This window comes from Carassius gibelio, chromosome A21, assembly GCF_023724105.1.
Source record: "Carassius gibelio isolate Cgi1373 ecotype wild population from Czech Republic chromosome A21, carGib1.2-hapl.c, whole genome shotgun sequence".
In the NCBI taxonomy this organism is placed as follows: domain Eukaryota; kingdom Metazoa; phylum Chordata; class Actinopteri; order Cypriniformes; family Cyprinidae; genus Carassius; species Carassius gibelio.
In genome coordinates this window covers 10256408-10273099 of record NC_068391.1, presented here as the reverse complement: position 1 = coordinate 10273099, position 16692 = coordinate 10256408, and the positions used below count along the sequence as shown (strand labels likewise).

At 41.1% G+C, this 16692-nt stretch overlaps 1 protein-coding gene across 4 annotated transcripts in view; it reads left to right on the top strand.

Annotated features, from left to right (window-relative positions):
* ank1b (ankyrin 1, erythrocytic b) overlaps nucleotides 1-16692 on the top strand; it is a 73480-nt gene that overhangs the window by 24366 nt on the left and 32422 nt on the right. For all 4 annotated transcript variants that reach the window (XM_052536894.1, XM_052536891.1, XM_052536892.1 and 1 more), the window contains exons 2-8: nucleotides 5840-5941; nucleotides 9723-9821; nucleotides 10556-10654; nucleotides 10742-10840; nucleotides 10917-11102; nucleotides 11323-11421; nucleotides 11508-11606. In XM_052536894.1, the coding sequence (XP_052392854.1) occupies nucleotides 5840-5941; nucleotides 9723-9821; nucleotides 10556-10654; nucleotides 10742-10840; nucleotides 10917-11102; nucleotides 11323-11421; nucleotides 11508-11606 (783 nt within the window). The remainder of the gene's footprint in view (nucleotides 1-5839; nucleotides 5942-9722; nucleotides 9822-10555; nucleotides 10655-10741; nucleotides 10841-10916; nucleotides 11103-11322; nucleotides 11422-11507; nucleotides 11607-16692) is intronic.

Here is a 16692-nt window from a genome sequence, read left to right as displayed (position 1 = left end):
ATCAGTGGCGGCTCCAGACATTTTTGATTGGGGGGGCAATGGGGGGGTCCTGGTATTTTCAAGGGGGGTCTCATGAAAACCAACAAAAAATACAGTGGACATGGCTAATAACTGCATATTTCTGCTACTAAACAACAAAAACACCTTTGCAATGTAAACAAATGACAGGCTACATTTGTTATTCATATCCTTCACACTGCACTTTCATGACAGGTATATTATGCATTTTTATTGACATTGATATTTTTACATTTATTTCCAGATAGATATTATTGAGTTTACAGGCTAAAGTGGTCTTGCTGTTGTAAACACTGTTGCTATTGTAGAAAAAATATTTGCATCACATTTAAAATCTGAATTGTTTTTATTTTTATAATGATAATTCAGAGAATGAGAAAATCTGAATAAACCTTACCAGTGTTGTGATAATTATTTTTACGTGTTAAAAATAAATAAGTACTGTAATATAATAAAAGTTTATTCAAATAACATAAAAAAGACCAGACCCCTCGATGCCTGTGAAACTTTTCTCCCTCAAACAGCACGCTAATGTTACTTCTACACTACAGGCTACACACAGCAATATAAACAACGTATCTGCATGTTCTCACATCACATCGTTCTTGTAAAATAATAATAAGTAAATAAACACCAAAATCACTTCGCTGAGAATGAAACACCACTTACCAGCTGCCAGGATGTTGAAAATATCCTCTAGCAATTAAAAAATGCGCTTGCAGCATGAGGAATCCCCGGTTGGATGAGGTCGTAGTCAGGTGAACGGCCATCATGTTGGTCATTTTATTTACGGCTAAATTATTATTAATAAATTGTACTAATATTATGATTGGGTGTGGGCGGGCATTCACAAAAGTTTATGTTATTACAAAAAAAAATTTTGAGGAAATTTTGCTTTGACAAAAGGGCACTTAAGGGGCAAAGGAGCAGGTGCTCAAGTGAACCGGTTCTTTCGGACAATTCGATCAAATAAACCAGCTGAAAAAAAATGGTTCACCGGTTCTTTTGCGCTCGATGTAATGCCGTCATTGGCGATGATTGCCCTTCATTCAAGCCTTTGGTTTACCCACGCTTATAATATTAGCACAGAATCAGTTCAGAATCAATCACCAAAAGAATCAGTTCGGTTCAGATGCGCTCTGTGTCAGTCTGCTTCGCGCTGAATCACGCATGCGCAGTTATCATCAGCTCATCGGTTCTCGAATCGGACGCGTCCGACAGAAACGGTTCTCGGTTCAGTGCATGAATATATGTCGAAATAATTATTATTTATTATTGTTCTGCGTAGTTTGAAGAGAAACATTTTGGATCTTTATCCCGAATATATATATTTTTTAATCAGGAAGAGGCTGGGGGGTCAAATGGGGGGTCAAGGCATTTTTTGGCAGGGTCTTGAGACCCCCCAAGACCCCCCCTGGCGCCGCCGGTGATTGGGATGCTTAGATTGAAATGAGGATGTTGTATGATGAAACAAGTGTTTCCATTTACCATTCCATTCAGTGTTTCTATTCAAGTGTGTCCATTCACGTTGTTTCGAGGGTGTGTTACTAAAATTTCTCAGAGTAACTTTTATGAAATTAATTAAAAAACATTTACAATCTTTATTAGCTCTACTCAGATTTCATTCATATATTTAAAATACTTTTTTTTTTATCTCTCTCTGTCTCTCATATGCTTTTTATTATTTATTTATTTTTACCTGGTGTTTGGAGCTAATGAATGAACTGGTCAGATAAATTATAAATTATGAATGTTGTTGAAGCTCTAGTAAACAACCCACTCTGCTATAGTTTAACAAAACAAAACAGACACTTAAAGGGATACTCCACCCCAAAATTTTGTCTTTAATCATTTACCCACATGTTGTTCCAAACCCCTTAAGTTGGACTAACTAAAAAGAGCACCCTTGTGATTTTGAAACCTTTTTCTTAACAATAAGCATAAAGCTACATATATAACAATAAGCATAAGCTATTTTCATATGATGTTAAAAAATAACCCAAAACATATTACGCATAGGCCAATTAAATTCCTTAAACTGTCTTATACTCACCAAGTCTGCATTTATTTGATCAAAAATACATTATACATTTGCTGCTCAAGCACATTTCATGTTATTATCAATGTTGACAACAGTCATGTTGTTTGTAGATAGTGTGTTTTTGTGGATAATGTGATGCATTTTTTCAGTATTCCTAAAGAGTATTAATAGATTAATAGATTAAAGTTCTAAAGAAAATAATTTATTTCAAATTAAAATCTTTTATAATATAAAGAATGTCTACTGCCATATATATATATATATATATATATATATATATATATATATATATATATATATATATATATATATATATATACTGTATTCGTAAATTTATTTGAACAGAAAACCAGAAAAATGTAGGTCGCACAATTTGTTTTGCTCTCTGAATCTTCATGTGCTCAGAGTCACCGTGGTCCCTGCATCAATACATCCCACGCATTTAGGCTTTTGTGAATCTTGAAAATGATGTCATCGCTCTCCTAGCAACCGCTTAGCAACCATTCTTGGAGTGCGCCCAGAGCTGGAATCCCTTTAATGCGACTGGGTTTCCGCAGTCAACCTCTCAAGAACAAAATTGTGACGTTGTTGTGGAATTCTCCCTCTTATTCCTTAAAAAGGTCAATTGTGCTTTTTCTGTTAGCACACTTTTGTGTTGCATTCAAAAAGAAAGCACTTAGATTGTGTTTATATGTTTTCATGTGCTCATTCTTTAAACGTTTAAAATGAGTCATTTAATGAAGCACCATTTCATGATCTATTTGCGTTACCACAGCCTTGAACATGCAGTTTAAATGTTTTCACCTGCCCATATGTGTTCATGTGTCTCATGTGTGTGTCTGTGTGTATTAACACACTCTGTCTTTGTGGTATTGGTGTCTTCTAGGCTCATGTGGTTCAGCACTGGCTTGTGCATCAGGACAGTAGTTTGAGGGAAGAGGCTCAAGGTGGAAAATGGCACTTTGATGGAAGAGTAATTATCTTAGTATGGCCTCTCAACACTTTACTTTCCTCTCTCCTGACAATTTGTCTGTGTTTGTGTGGCTTCTTAATCGTTTCTGTCTATGGTACTCGTGAAGTTGTTATGGATCTAGTTGCAGGTCTTGTGTTTGAATGTTGTTATGTGGCTTATAACTTCAGTTAGCTTCGCTAGTGTTCCTGTAGTGTTTCTTCATAATTATCTCATTCTTAAAGGCTCTCATTGTGTTTTTTATTCATATTTCTGACATGTGATTCTGTGTTTAAGTGCGTGTTTTTGTGTTTATCAAATGGTTTTTGCAGTAAAAGCTGGGAAGGGTAATACAGCCATTTCCAAGTGATTTGAAGTCCATCATTTCACAGAAAAGTGGAGGATTTTTCTCAAGTGGAAGACATTCATGACAGACACCAGTCATCCCAGGAGTGGACAGGAAATTCACCACATGGTCAGATCATACACTAGAAATTGCAGACAACCCAATAACTACACCTCAGACTCTACAGGCCTCAGTTAACATGTTAAATGATAAAGTCTGTGACAGTGCAATTAGAAAAAGACCAGACAATATGGCATGTTAGAAAGGCTTGCCAGAAGAAAGCATCCTCTCTCTAAAAAGAACATGGCAGGACTGCTTAGGATGAATCTGATCAAGACTTCTAGAAAAATATATTTTGAACAACTATTGGAGGAGTGATGATTAATTTAGGCTTGTTTTGTAGTCATGGGAACTGAGCACCTTAGTCATTAAGTTGACTAACACTAGTTTCTCACACACTCTGCTGGTGTGATCTTGGTCCACTCTTCTTCCACAGTTCAGTAACTGTAATGAGTTTCTTATCCATAACTTTTTCACCAAGGATTTTCAGCCAGGTTAGGGAAGGACTCTTGCCCTGCCATTTTCTATATTTCAGGGTTCTTAGCTACAAGGAACTGCTTTACCTGTTTTGCAGTGTGATGGGGCATTGTCTTAAATGAAAATTGCAGGCTGATTGAGAGATGCTTGCAGGGAAGGAACCACATGTTGCTGAAAAAAAATTCTGATAAACAAAATAATGTTTCCCCATCAAATAAAAAAAAAATTGCTCTCATCAATAAAATAAAAAATTGGAAGTCTATCACTAAAGTGAGAGTCCACACAACATGCTCCTCAAAAAAAGTGAGCCTAGCCTTTTGATACTTTCTGCTAGTTAGAGGTTTTGTCACTGCAGAGTGTGCTTTGAGTCCAACTTCTTTTAAACGTGCCGAGACAAATCCATACCCTGTTCAGCGCCGAACTAGCGAGCATTTTCAGCTGCAGTTGCAGTACATTATCCTGTCTTCTCAAGCATGTGTCTTGCGTGGATGACCAGCCTTTTTGGGGGACTTGAATGAATTAGTGTCATTGTAAAACTGCAATATTTGAGAAATCACAGATTTGGAATAATCAGCTTCTCTTGCAGGGGCTGAAATGGCCTTCAACTAAACAAACTCCTATCATAGGAATGGAGGGATATGTGAATAAGAAAAAAAAAAGATTGTGCATACTAATTGATAAAAATGTGTTAAATAAAATAAAATAAAATAAACTCCTAAAGTGATTCAACAGTTGCCTTCAGAAAGATATGATGGCACACACACACATACACACACACACACACACACACACACACTATTGCTGCACAGCAGTGTTGATGGATGCATTTTGCTATTCTTTCACCTGAGGACTGAGAAATGAGGGTTCAAAATGACTTCTTCCGCCTCACTCAATATTCCATCCACATTTTTCACAGGGGGAGACCAGCCTGTCAATCATTCCCACTCAATAACAGAGCAGAGACAATCTGAAATTTCTAGACTGCAGAGTATCTTACAAATCAATACAAGGACTCAATATAACTGTGAACACATCAGAGCAAATTGCTTTAGTCATCACATGGAAAACCACAAAATATCACTCATGGGTTTTTTAATACCAAGCAGCAGGAATAAAGAATTCTGGGTAGGGAACCATACCGAAGTAGCAAAATAATCAGGGTGATAAAGAGTCATGTTTTTGAAAGATTTCAGTGCAGACGTGAATCTGAAAAGCTTTCTCTGTTCTGGACACTACAGTAAAAAATTATACAGCAAAATTATAATACATTATACATTTTTTACTCACATTTTCACATTTAATGTCCTAAATAATTTTACAATGTGATAAAATTAAACAAATATATAATTGTAAATATATATGATATATTAATATATTTTTGCAACATTAAATGGAGTTGCAAAAATAATGCCTGTTTTCTCAAACATGCCCTCTGCCTGCCATTGGTCAAGTACCAGTTAGTTCCGCCCACAAACTCACACCATTGGTTGAGCCAATGTTGCTATGTTGGACTGATCAAGAAAATCAGCCTTCAGCACAAAAGGCTTTCTTTGTCTCCACAACATGATCTGGGTTATTTTTAAAAATGTACACATTGTTGCTTTAAAGCAAGTCCTGATATGTTATTAGGGGCATAACCAGCCCTGTACATAACATCTCACTCCATAACTTTGGAAAATAAGATGATTTTACACAGAGAAAAACTAATTCAGCAACTAATGCGTTCCTGTTATATGGCCCCTGAGCCGGCTGAAACCAGATCTTCTCGTCTTCTCTGTGGACATGCACAACACAGAATGAATTCCTAATTAGAGTTTTAAGTCAGACAGTATTGCTGATGTTTTATTAAGTACTAAACATCCAATAGAAAAATTTAAAAAAATTCAATTTAACAGTCCATTTGTCGATTAAGATTTGGATTTAGTTTTCATTTCCTCTTCTATTTCAGACAGACACATCAACCAGTTTCCTCCGTGCTGCACGCTCAGGTAATCTGGAGAAGGCTCTGGACCATATCAAAAATGGAATAAACATCAACATAGCCAATCAGGTGAGGAAAAGAAATCCATGCTGCAATGACTACCATCAAGCACGTGAGTGTATGTGTTTGTGTGAGTAGTTTATATGTTTTAAACAATAAGAATTGCATATAAAATTGAAGGCAATTATTAAAATTCTGTATTGTCGCTGGCAAGCTACAATACAGGTTCTATGTTTTACTTGAATGTTTAGTATTTTTTTAAATGTTGATTTTTGGCAAAATGCAAGGAAGCCAATGTGGGTCCACTATTTGACCCCTAACACAGATGTTATTCCCAGTTTTTGAACACAAGAGAAGAGTTAAAATCACTCAGCATACCTTAGCAGCTGCATTTCTTACATCCATGCCTTCAAAGCCCAAAGTAACTTTGAAGCCCATTAATAGTACAGCCTAAATTCAGAAACTGCTATTCAGAGCAATAAATTCATCACCATGTAGATCAGGTTTCACATTTGTGTGTTTTTGTTTGCTTGTGCCAGTGTGTTTTCTCGTCTGTATTAACCTGCCAATGTTCTTGTGGTTGGACGGTACAGCTGTGTTTACAGTGTCAGTGCAGAACTGTATTCAATGCCCTAATCAGTAAATTGCCATAATTAATCACACCAGCACATCTTCCTCCTCTAACCCCCTCACCGGTCATGCTTTTGCACCCACATGCATCATAACACTCCATGTTACTTGCTTTAAATAGCATATTGTGATATTTGCAGAAAAGCTATGTTTGGTTCTCAGAGACGGGTTAGTGAATGGACCTGAGAGGCTGGCTGGCTTCCAGCATTGAAAAGCTCTGAAAATGAACGCCCACTCTGTATGCTTGCAGCACACACACACTCACATCGACTACTACACCACCTTTTACCATCATTCACAGACAGGACTGCATCAGGAACTTGCAAGGCCTCCTCGACTCAATTTCCATGGGTCTTGGAGGTATTTACAGTAACGTGTTTCAATAAACTGAAGGTATACTTCAGCTGTGTGATGCTGATATCACAGCGCCAATGTCTCTGTGCTGTCGCAACACATTTTGTGAAGAGCTTAGACCGCTTTTGACAGTGAGACAGATTAAGCCCTCACTATGGGTGCTTTGGGACTAGAGAACATTTGAGAATCAGCAAAAACGAAGTTTAAAGCTAAGAGCAGGTGCTTAATTCCCACCTCAGCTATGATGAAGCAGGTGATGAACTGGCTTTAATGAGATTTTTAGACAATTAATGATCTTGTCCTAGAGTTTAATTTGTCTTTATTTTACAGGTGACTAACTAATAGTTGTAAATAGCTCTAAAGTTAAGCCTTTTCATCTATTAACATCTAATCATGATATAGCTAAAAATAATCTGTGAATTTTTTTTTTTACTTTTTTAAGCCATTAGCAAAAGGATGTGCAAGAACTGAAGCACAATAAACTTCCCTTTATCAGTCATTACTTATACAGAAGTGAAAATTAAGTCATTATTCACTGAAAATCTTGCCATCCATTCTTGTACATTATGGACCATGCTTTTGTGTATAATAAATAAAAATAAAAAATATTAAGTGCCATGTAAGTGGATTTGGATAATCGTGTGTACCAAGTTTTTTCATCTATTTAGAAGCTTTTCAAGATCAGAATGCCTTCAGAATTTTTCTTTTGCAAAGCTGAAATTTCAGCGGTTATTCACCATTACTCCAGTCTTCACATGATCCTTCATTTGGTTCTCGTGAAACCTCAGTTCACAAGCACATCATTTAATTTGTTAAATTTCATGCATCCTTACTAAATAAATGTATGAATTTCTTTAAAAAGAAACTGCTGAACCTAAGATTTTGAATATAGAGTTTTACTATATTTTCATATAATCCATGGATGTATAACACTGAGTGTGGGTTTCAGTACTGTGTGATATTTCCCAAAACATTATAAAGCACGTCCAGTGATAATTAATGCTAAGCGGGCACATGTGACTGTTTTCATCAGTGCTCCTCCCCACCGTCTGCAAGCAGAGCCAACCCCCCCCCCCATCCCCCATGGCAGCACCAGACTACACACCAAGCTTCTTTACACAAGCACACACTGTACCGTGGACAGTTCTCCAATCAGCCTTTACCTCTCCCTGACTTTTTGTCTGTTTCCGCCGCTGCTCTATTTCCATGCTTTGTTTAATGAGAGCGCTCCACAGACCTATAGACAGTGGCGGCTCCAGACAATTTTGATTGGGGGGGCAATGGGGGGTCCTGGTCTTTTCAAGGGGGGTCTCATGAAAACCAACAAAAAATACAGTGGACATGGCTAATAACTGCTTATTACTGCTATTCAACAACAAAAACACCTTTGCAATGTAAACAAATGACAGGCTACAGTTGTTATTCATCTCCTTCACACTGCACTTTCATGTCAGGTATATTATGCATTTTTATTGACATTGATATTTTTACATTTATTTTCAGATAGATATTATTGAGTTTACAGCCTAAAGTGGTCTTGCTTTTGTAAACACTGTTGCTATTGTAGAAAAAATATTTGCATCACATTTAAATTATAATTATATTTTAATTCATTTCTGAATTGTTTTTATTTTTATAATGATAATTCAGAGAATGAGAAAATCTGAATAAGCCTTACCAGTGTTGTGATAATTATTTTTACGTGTTAAAAATAAATAAGAACTGTAATATAATAAAAGTTTATTCAAATAACATAAAAAAGACCAGACCTCGATGCCTGTGAAACTTTTCTCCCTCAAACAGCACGCTAGTGTTACTTCTACACTACAGGCTACACACAGCAATATAAACAACGTATCTGCATGTTCTCACATCACATCGTTCTTGTAAAATAATAATAAGTAAATAAACACCAAAATCACTTCGCTGAGAATGAAACACCACTTACCAGCTGCCACGATGTTGAAAATATCCTCTAGCAATTAAAAAATGCGCGTGCAGCATGAGGAATCTTCCCGGTTGGATGAGGTCGTAGTCAGGTGAACGGTCATCATGTTGGTCATTTTATTTACGGCTAAATTATTATTAATAAATTGTACTAATATTATGATTGGGCATGGGCAGGCATTCACAAAAGTGTATGTTATTACAAAAAAAATTCGAGGAAATTTTGCTTTTGACAAAAGGGCACTTAAGGGGCAAAGGAGCAGGTGCTCAAGTGAACCGGTTCTTTCGGACAATTCGATCAAATAAACCAGCTGGGGAAAAAAATGGTTCACCGGTTCTTTTGCGCTCGATGTAATGCCGTCATTGGCGATGATTGCCCTTCATTCAAGCCTTTGGTTTACCCGCGCTTATAACATTAGCACAGAATCAGTTCAGAATCAATCACCAAAAGAATCAGTTCGGTTCAGATGCGCTCTGTGTCAGTCTGCTTCGCGCTGAATCACGCATGCGCAGTTATCATCAGTTCATCGGTTCTCGAATCGGACGCGTCCGACAGAAACGGTTCTCGGTTCAGTGTATGAATAAATGTCGAAATAATTATTATTTATTATTGTTCTGCGTAGTTTGAAGAGAAACATTTTTGGATCTTTATCCCGAATATATATATATGTTTTAATCAGGAAGAGGCTGGGGGGTCAAATGGGGGGTCAAGGCATTTTTTGGCAGGGTCTTGAGACCCCCCAAGACCCCCCCTGGCGCCGCCGGTGCCTATAGATGTCTTCCCTCCTATCAGTGAGTCATTTGACAGGTAGACAGGGAGAGATAAAGAGATAGACTCGAGATGTGTCAGGGTTTTTTTTTTTTTTTTTTTTTTGAGAACACGTTTTTCAAATCCTCATGTTTTCTCTTGTATTCACAGAATGGGCTTAATGGGTTGCATTTGGCCTCCAAAGAAGGCCATGTTAAGATGGTGCTGGAGCTGCTGCACAATGGAATTGACTTGGAGAATACTACAAAGGTAAATACTTCTTTCAGCCTGACGGCTTCCTCCGGCAGGCCAAAAACAGATTTAGAAATGTGATAAGTTCAGAATATCAGTTCAGATATAAATTCTGAATATCTTTATTAATAAAAAACTTGAATTTATTGAACGTTGCCATTTATTATGTTGGCAATACCAAAAGGCATGTAGGAAATATAAGTTAGTGTACTTATAAAAGTTGACAAAATTAAACCTTTGTGCATTTAAAATGTAAAATGCTTATCTCTAACTATCAATGACTTATCTTTCAGTAAAAAATTTTGTCCAGTGAAATGATCTGTGGAATGATAATGTCCCTCCCACTAATGCCATGATTATTAAATCATAATGCATATTATTTCTATACCACCTTTCACACAAAATGTGCTTCACTAATTAACAATAATATCAGTTAAACTAGTATAATGTCTTAAGAGTAGACAATCAAATTTCCTATAATAAAAAAGGTTTGTAGTCTTGCTTTGTTGCAAGAATCATTTAGAATGTTACAGAATTAAAGTTTAAATTAATAAATCAAATCACTGTTTCATGTGGTAGAAATGGCACATGCTCATATCGCTATATTTTTGCATTTGCAATTTCAAAGGCACAAATAAAACCAAATATAAGCAGTGAAATCAAATGACATCTTCAAAATACTGTTTATGCTTTTTAACATGCATTGTCTGATCTTTCTCTGTATTATATTTACATGACTATTCATTTTGCAGAAAGGGAATACCGCCCTTCACATTGCTGCTCTGGCCGGTCAAGAGAAAGTGATTGCTGAACTGGTCAATTATGGTGCCAATGTCAATGCCCAGTCTCAGGTTAGTCGGAGCCTCAAAACATGAATCAACAAACCTAGAAAGATGCTAATGAGACGCTTAATTAATTTGTTCTGTTGTGTTCTGCAGAAAGGTTTCAGTCCCCTGTACATGGCAGCACAGGAGAACCACTTAGAAGTGGTCAAATATCTACTTGAACATGGAGCCAATCAGAGCCTTCCAACTGAGGTGAGTGACATGTTGAAATCAAGCTCAGCTGAAATCAAACCCAGCTTACCCTACAACTCTTGATTTCGCCCTCCAGGATGGCTTTACTCCTTTGGCGGTAGCTCTTCAGCAGGGTCACGAGAATGTGGTGGCCCTCCTTATAAACTATGGCACCAAGGGCAAAGTGCGACTGCCGGCCCTGCACATCGCAGCACGCAACGACGACACTCGCACGGCTGCCGTACTGCTGCAGAACGATCCGAACCCAGACGTCCTGAGCAAAGTATGTGTTTTTGCGCACATCTGAAAGGTTTTATCTCAACATGAGTGAGATTACACATCATGACTCACTGAGCTCAGCGCAGCCTCTCTTGGCTTGTAATTGCAGTGATGACTGTGTGACAAGATAAACAGAGCTGACTTTGTTTAAAAATCCGTCAGCGTAGGTGTTTCTGTTTTGTACATACCCTGAATTAATGACATGCTACACTCTTTCCCCGTAGACCGGCTTCACTCCTCTCCACATCGCAGCCCATTATGAAAATCTCAGTGTCGCACAGCTTTTGTTAAACAGAGGAGCCAACGTGAACTTTACGCCGAAGGTCAGTGCAGCTCTCAAATGAAATGCTTCCAGTTATTATGTGTACGATTATGTGAACTTCTCACTTTCTCTCCTTTTCTCGTGAAGAATGGCATCACTCCATTACATATCGCTTCCAGGAGAGGGAATGTGATTATGGTGCGGCTGCTGTTGGACAGAGGAGCTCAGATAGATATCAAGACAAAGGTACAGTATCCATTAGAAACGTGAAAATATTTTCATGATCAAATAGCCTCAGTTTGCAGTGTTTTTGTTGTTGTTAACTATCTTAGATGACGAACCTTCGATAAAAGAAAATTTGCTAAAATGGTTTTATAAAAATGCAACTCAAAACTGATGTCCTAACACTGAAATAAATATAAATGAAAGCTAAATAGAAATATGTAAAAGCTAGTAATGAGACAGTATATATACCCTCCTGTCTTCAGAGTGTCTGTGTGATAGAGTGGGACACTCTGAATGGGATAATACTGGTCTGGCAGTTTCCTTTGACAGGGCTCCGGTCAGAGAGAAGGGCACGGAGAAATTGTTCCAGCAAACTTTAATATTGTAGTTTGGGTACAATCATTGGTGTACAAATAGGCATATGTGTGGGTGTCTGTGTGTGTGTGGTCTATAAAGGAAACAAAGAATAAAATAATAATCACAATGTACAAAAGTATGAAAAACATGTACAAAGGTATACAGTAATATCCAATGCAATAATAAACATGGAATCAGAATTCTGAAATATAATAATTTGGTCAAATAACCTGAAAAGAGTCATAAACAACTAATATACAGGCATACGAAAGGTTAATGAGGCAACGTAGGAATACTAAATGGATTTGGTGGTCTTCGCTTCCCTCTAGTGGAAGGGGGCGCAACTGCACCCCATGCGCTCAGCACCTGAGGGGCGCATGGCCAGGGAGCGCTGAATTTCACTCTAGGTGCGTCTGACAGCGACACAGAGGCTAAACACGATTTAGCAGTGGGACTACAGGGCATAAGAACTGAAATATAGCAATCGAAAATACAGCTTAAGGCTGAGATAATGTAAAGGAAACAATCTCCAGTCTAACAAGGCTTATGACATGTTCACGTGATACCTATTAACTAAAGAAATACACACGAAAGTATCAAACCATACATATAATATACTTAACATGAAAACAGGTGAAAGTATACAACATCTAAACAAGTCAGATGGCAATATTTGCATCTTAGTGCAAGATGAAACTTACTTTCGATTAGGTTACGCACACGCGAGCCACCATCCCACAGAATGCGGAGTCGGGAATGAGGATGTGATGCGCTCGGAAAGGATATGACATCATTATAGTTTCAAAATAAAATGACAGGAAATAAAAGACTTTCCGACATAGCCGCCCCCAAATTTAGCAATAAATTTGAATCCCAAAGAAAGTCTACTTAGTTGGCGTCATCTTCATCCTCCCAGGCTGACAGCCGCACAAGGCGCACGACTGGCCGTAGGTAGGTCTGTCCCTTGATGTTAACTTCAGCTGCCCTGACTCGTCCATCCGAACCGGAACAGGTCTTCACCACTCTCCCAATGGGCCACTGAGCTCTGGGTAGCTGCGAATCAACCACCATCACCACCTGGCCAGCAACCAGATTGTCAGTGTCCTTGTGCCACTTCGACCGCTTCTGTAGGTCCGGGAGATGGCGACGGATAAAGTTGGACCAGAAATGGTCCGCCAGGATCTGGCTGTGGCGCCATCTTCTTCTGCTGAGAAGGTCACTAGATGCATAGACAGCTTGTGGGAGTGATGCATCGCGGCGTCCCATCAACAGTAGATTTGGTGTGACGGGATCCGGATCCGCAGCATCAGAGGAGAGGTACCCAAGCGGTTTAGCATTGAGTATTCCTTCCACTTCAATCAGCACAGTTTGCAGCACAGGTTCAGCGACGGTGTGGTCCTGAAGGATGACTTGGAGAGCTGACTTAATCGACTTGATCTCTCGTTCCCACGTTCCCCCAAAGTGTGGAGAGCCAGGAGGGTTGAAACGGAACTCGATTTGCTGTCTGGCCAGCTGTTCTTGAAGAGGAACTTCTAAAGCAGCAAAACTGGCTTGCAGCTCTGCAGCTCCACCTCGGAAGTTGGTTCCTCTGTCAGCCAGGATCTCAAATGGCTTTCCGCGGCGGGCGATGAAGCGGCGGAGGGACATCAGGAAAGCATCAGTGTCTATACTCTCCAGTAGGTCAAGATGTACACAGCTCGTCGTCATGCACTTGAAAATCAGACCCCACCGCTTTTCTGTACGCCGGCCCACCTTGACATTGTAGGGACCGAAACAATCGACTCCAGTCGACCAGAAAGGTGGCTTGTATAAGCGGAGTCTGGCAGGGGGTAAGTCTGCCATCCGAGGGACCACTGGAGTAGCGCGCCATTTCTGACATTCAACACAGGCGTGCTGATGATGCTTGATGGACTCTCTTCCCCGGAGGATCCAATATCTTCTCCTCATCTCGGCGAAAACCCGCTCGGGACCTGGATGTAGCAGTTCACTATCATATTTCTTAATGAGCAGCTTCGTGACATAAGATTTGGGATCGAGGATGATAGGATGCATCGCATCTGGGTCAAGATCTTCTGCTCTGCGTAGTCTACCTCCCACTCTCACCAGGCCCACAGCTTCATCATACTCTGGAGCAAGCATGAGCAGGCGACTCAGTCTCGAGATGGACTTACCAGCAGCAAGAGCTTCCACTTCTTCAGGGAAGGACTCACTCTGGGCTTGTCTGAGGACATGTAGCTCTGCTGTTTGGACATCAGCTGCTGTCATGGTGGGGCTGCTCTGGTCATCAGCCGCCCCGTGAAGGCTCTCGTGGGTAGCCTTGAGAAGACTGTCCCAGTTGTCTATATCAGACTGGAGTGTCGTGGTCGGAAAGCAAGTGGTGGCTCCACAGAACAATGTTTTCCGAAGTTCTTCCTCGTCAGCTTCTTGGGCTTCTATTAACGGAAGCACTGGCCAGGAGTCTGGATGTTGTAGGAGGAATGGTGGACCTTGGCTCCACCGGTTCGGCTGGCTGAGTTCGAGCAGGGGTTTGCCGCGAGTAAGGTCATCGGCTGGATTGTCAGTGGTGCGGACATACCGCCAGGTCGAGTTTTCAGTGAGCTCTTGAATTTCTGCGACTCTAGTTCCTACAAAGACCTTGTAGCGACACGAGTCGGAATTGAGCCACGTTAAAACTGTCATCGCGTCAGTCCAGAGAGTGACTTGCTGGGAAGGGAGTGACAGTTCTGTCATAATGACTTTAGCCAGCTGGGCTCCGGCTAAAGCAGCACACAGTTCGAGGCGTGGCATGGATAGTTGTTTGCGAGGGCTCACTCGTGACCGAGCCATCACAAATGCAATGTGGACTTCACCTTGATTCTCTTGGGTGCGGAGGTAAGCAACGGCCCCGTAGGCTCTTTCAGAGGCGTCGCAGAAGATGTGTGCCTCTCGTCTGGGTGCCCCAGTGTCTGCTACTGATGGGACATAGCATCGGGGGATTTCCACTTGAGGAAGATGGATTAGTTCACTCTCCCATTGTGTCCAGATATCCAGCAGAGCCTCTGGTCTGATCAGTTCATCCCAGCCAACTCCCACTCTCCACAGGTCTTGAATCAGGATCTTCGCTCGTGTGGTGAATGGAATTAGGTATCCGAGGGGATCATATTGTGTTGCCATCACCTTGTAGACGTTCCTCAGAGTTGGCTGTGAATATTCTACTGGTCTGTGGCGGTACCCAAGGCGATCGGTAAGGCAGTTCCAGCGAAGGCCTAAGGCTGGCTCTTCGGGATCTTGTCGAGACTGAGAGAGCCACAACTCGGTGCTTGCTGCTTTCGCTTCCAATGGAAGATGCTCAACAACAGTGGGGATGTTACTGGCCCACTGCCTGATGTCAAAGCCTCCAGCTGAGAGCAGTTTACGCATCCGGTTGATAATGGTCTTGGCTTCATCAGCGTTCGTGACACTGGTCAAACAGTTGTCGACGTAGAAGGCAGTCTCCACAAGGTGTAGGATGTCCTCATAACCGCTGCTGTTATCCTTCACATGCCGCTGCAGGGCGTATGTGGCACAGCAGGGACTACATGTCGTCCCGAATGGCAAATCCTGCCACTCATACACCGTTGGTTCATCCTCCCTCTTCATACCTCTCCAGAGAAAACGGAGAAGGGGCTTGTCTTCTGGTAGCAGGCGAACTTGATGAAACATCGCTTTGATGTCACCACTGATAGCCACACTGTGTTCTCGAAAACGAAGAAGTACACCGAGGAGAGTAGGACCTAAGGTCGGACCGGGCAACAGTTGGCTGTTGAGACTTTGACCGTTGTGCTGGTAGGAACAGTTGTAAACAATCCTCGCCTTACCGTTGTGGTGGACAACGTGGTGCGGCAGATACCAGGACTCTGTGGAGCTGTCTACTGTGTCAGGAGGTAGAGGTTTGGCGTAGCCCAACTGTTCAAGTTTCTGTATTTCTTTACAGTAGGTGTTAGCTAGAGCAGTGTCTTTGGCTAGACGGCGTTCTGTGCTCCGTAGCTGTGGGAGCAATGTGTGCTTTGGAGCCCAGAGTGTGAGGCTTGCTTTGCGCCTCAGTAGTGGAGTAGCATACCTTGTTACTCCATCCACCTCTGCCTTGACTGTGCGCTGTTCCAGCAGTTCTAGGGCCTGCTGATCTTCTTTGGAGCGGATCACAGTCTTGGCTTTGGCATACGGGGTTATGTCAACTTCCCACAGTCGTTCAACGTGCCGTTGCAGCTCTGAGTTAGTAGACATGGTGAAGTAGCAGTGAGTGCGCTCACCAATGAGGTTAAGGTTGGCAGGGCCTTGCAATGTCCAACCAAGAGCAGTACGCACAGCTACAGGACTCCCAGGAGGACCTGCTCGGACCGGTTGTTTGGGAAGCAGCAGATGTGGAAAGTCAGAGCCTATCAACAGAAGCGGCTGGACCTTGTCAACCTTCGGCAGGGGAAGACCTTGCAGGTGGGAGTATCTGCGCATGAGTGACTTGACAGGATAGCTATGCTCAGACAGACTCAGCTCACTAGCGGTGAAGGCATGAAAGATGTGGTATCTTTGTTTGGGAGAATGAGCTGGGGAGATGTCGAATGAGACAGCGGCTCCTTGTAGACGGATCACCTCATGGCGGACAGTACGTAAAGGCAAGCTTTCAGGCTCTTTAGCTAAATGGAGATGCTGGGCTGCTGAGGGAAGGATGAGGGTTCTCTCCGATCCATCGTCCAGAATAGCGAAACCTTCCAGAGTGTGCTCGGCATTGTACAGG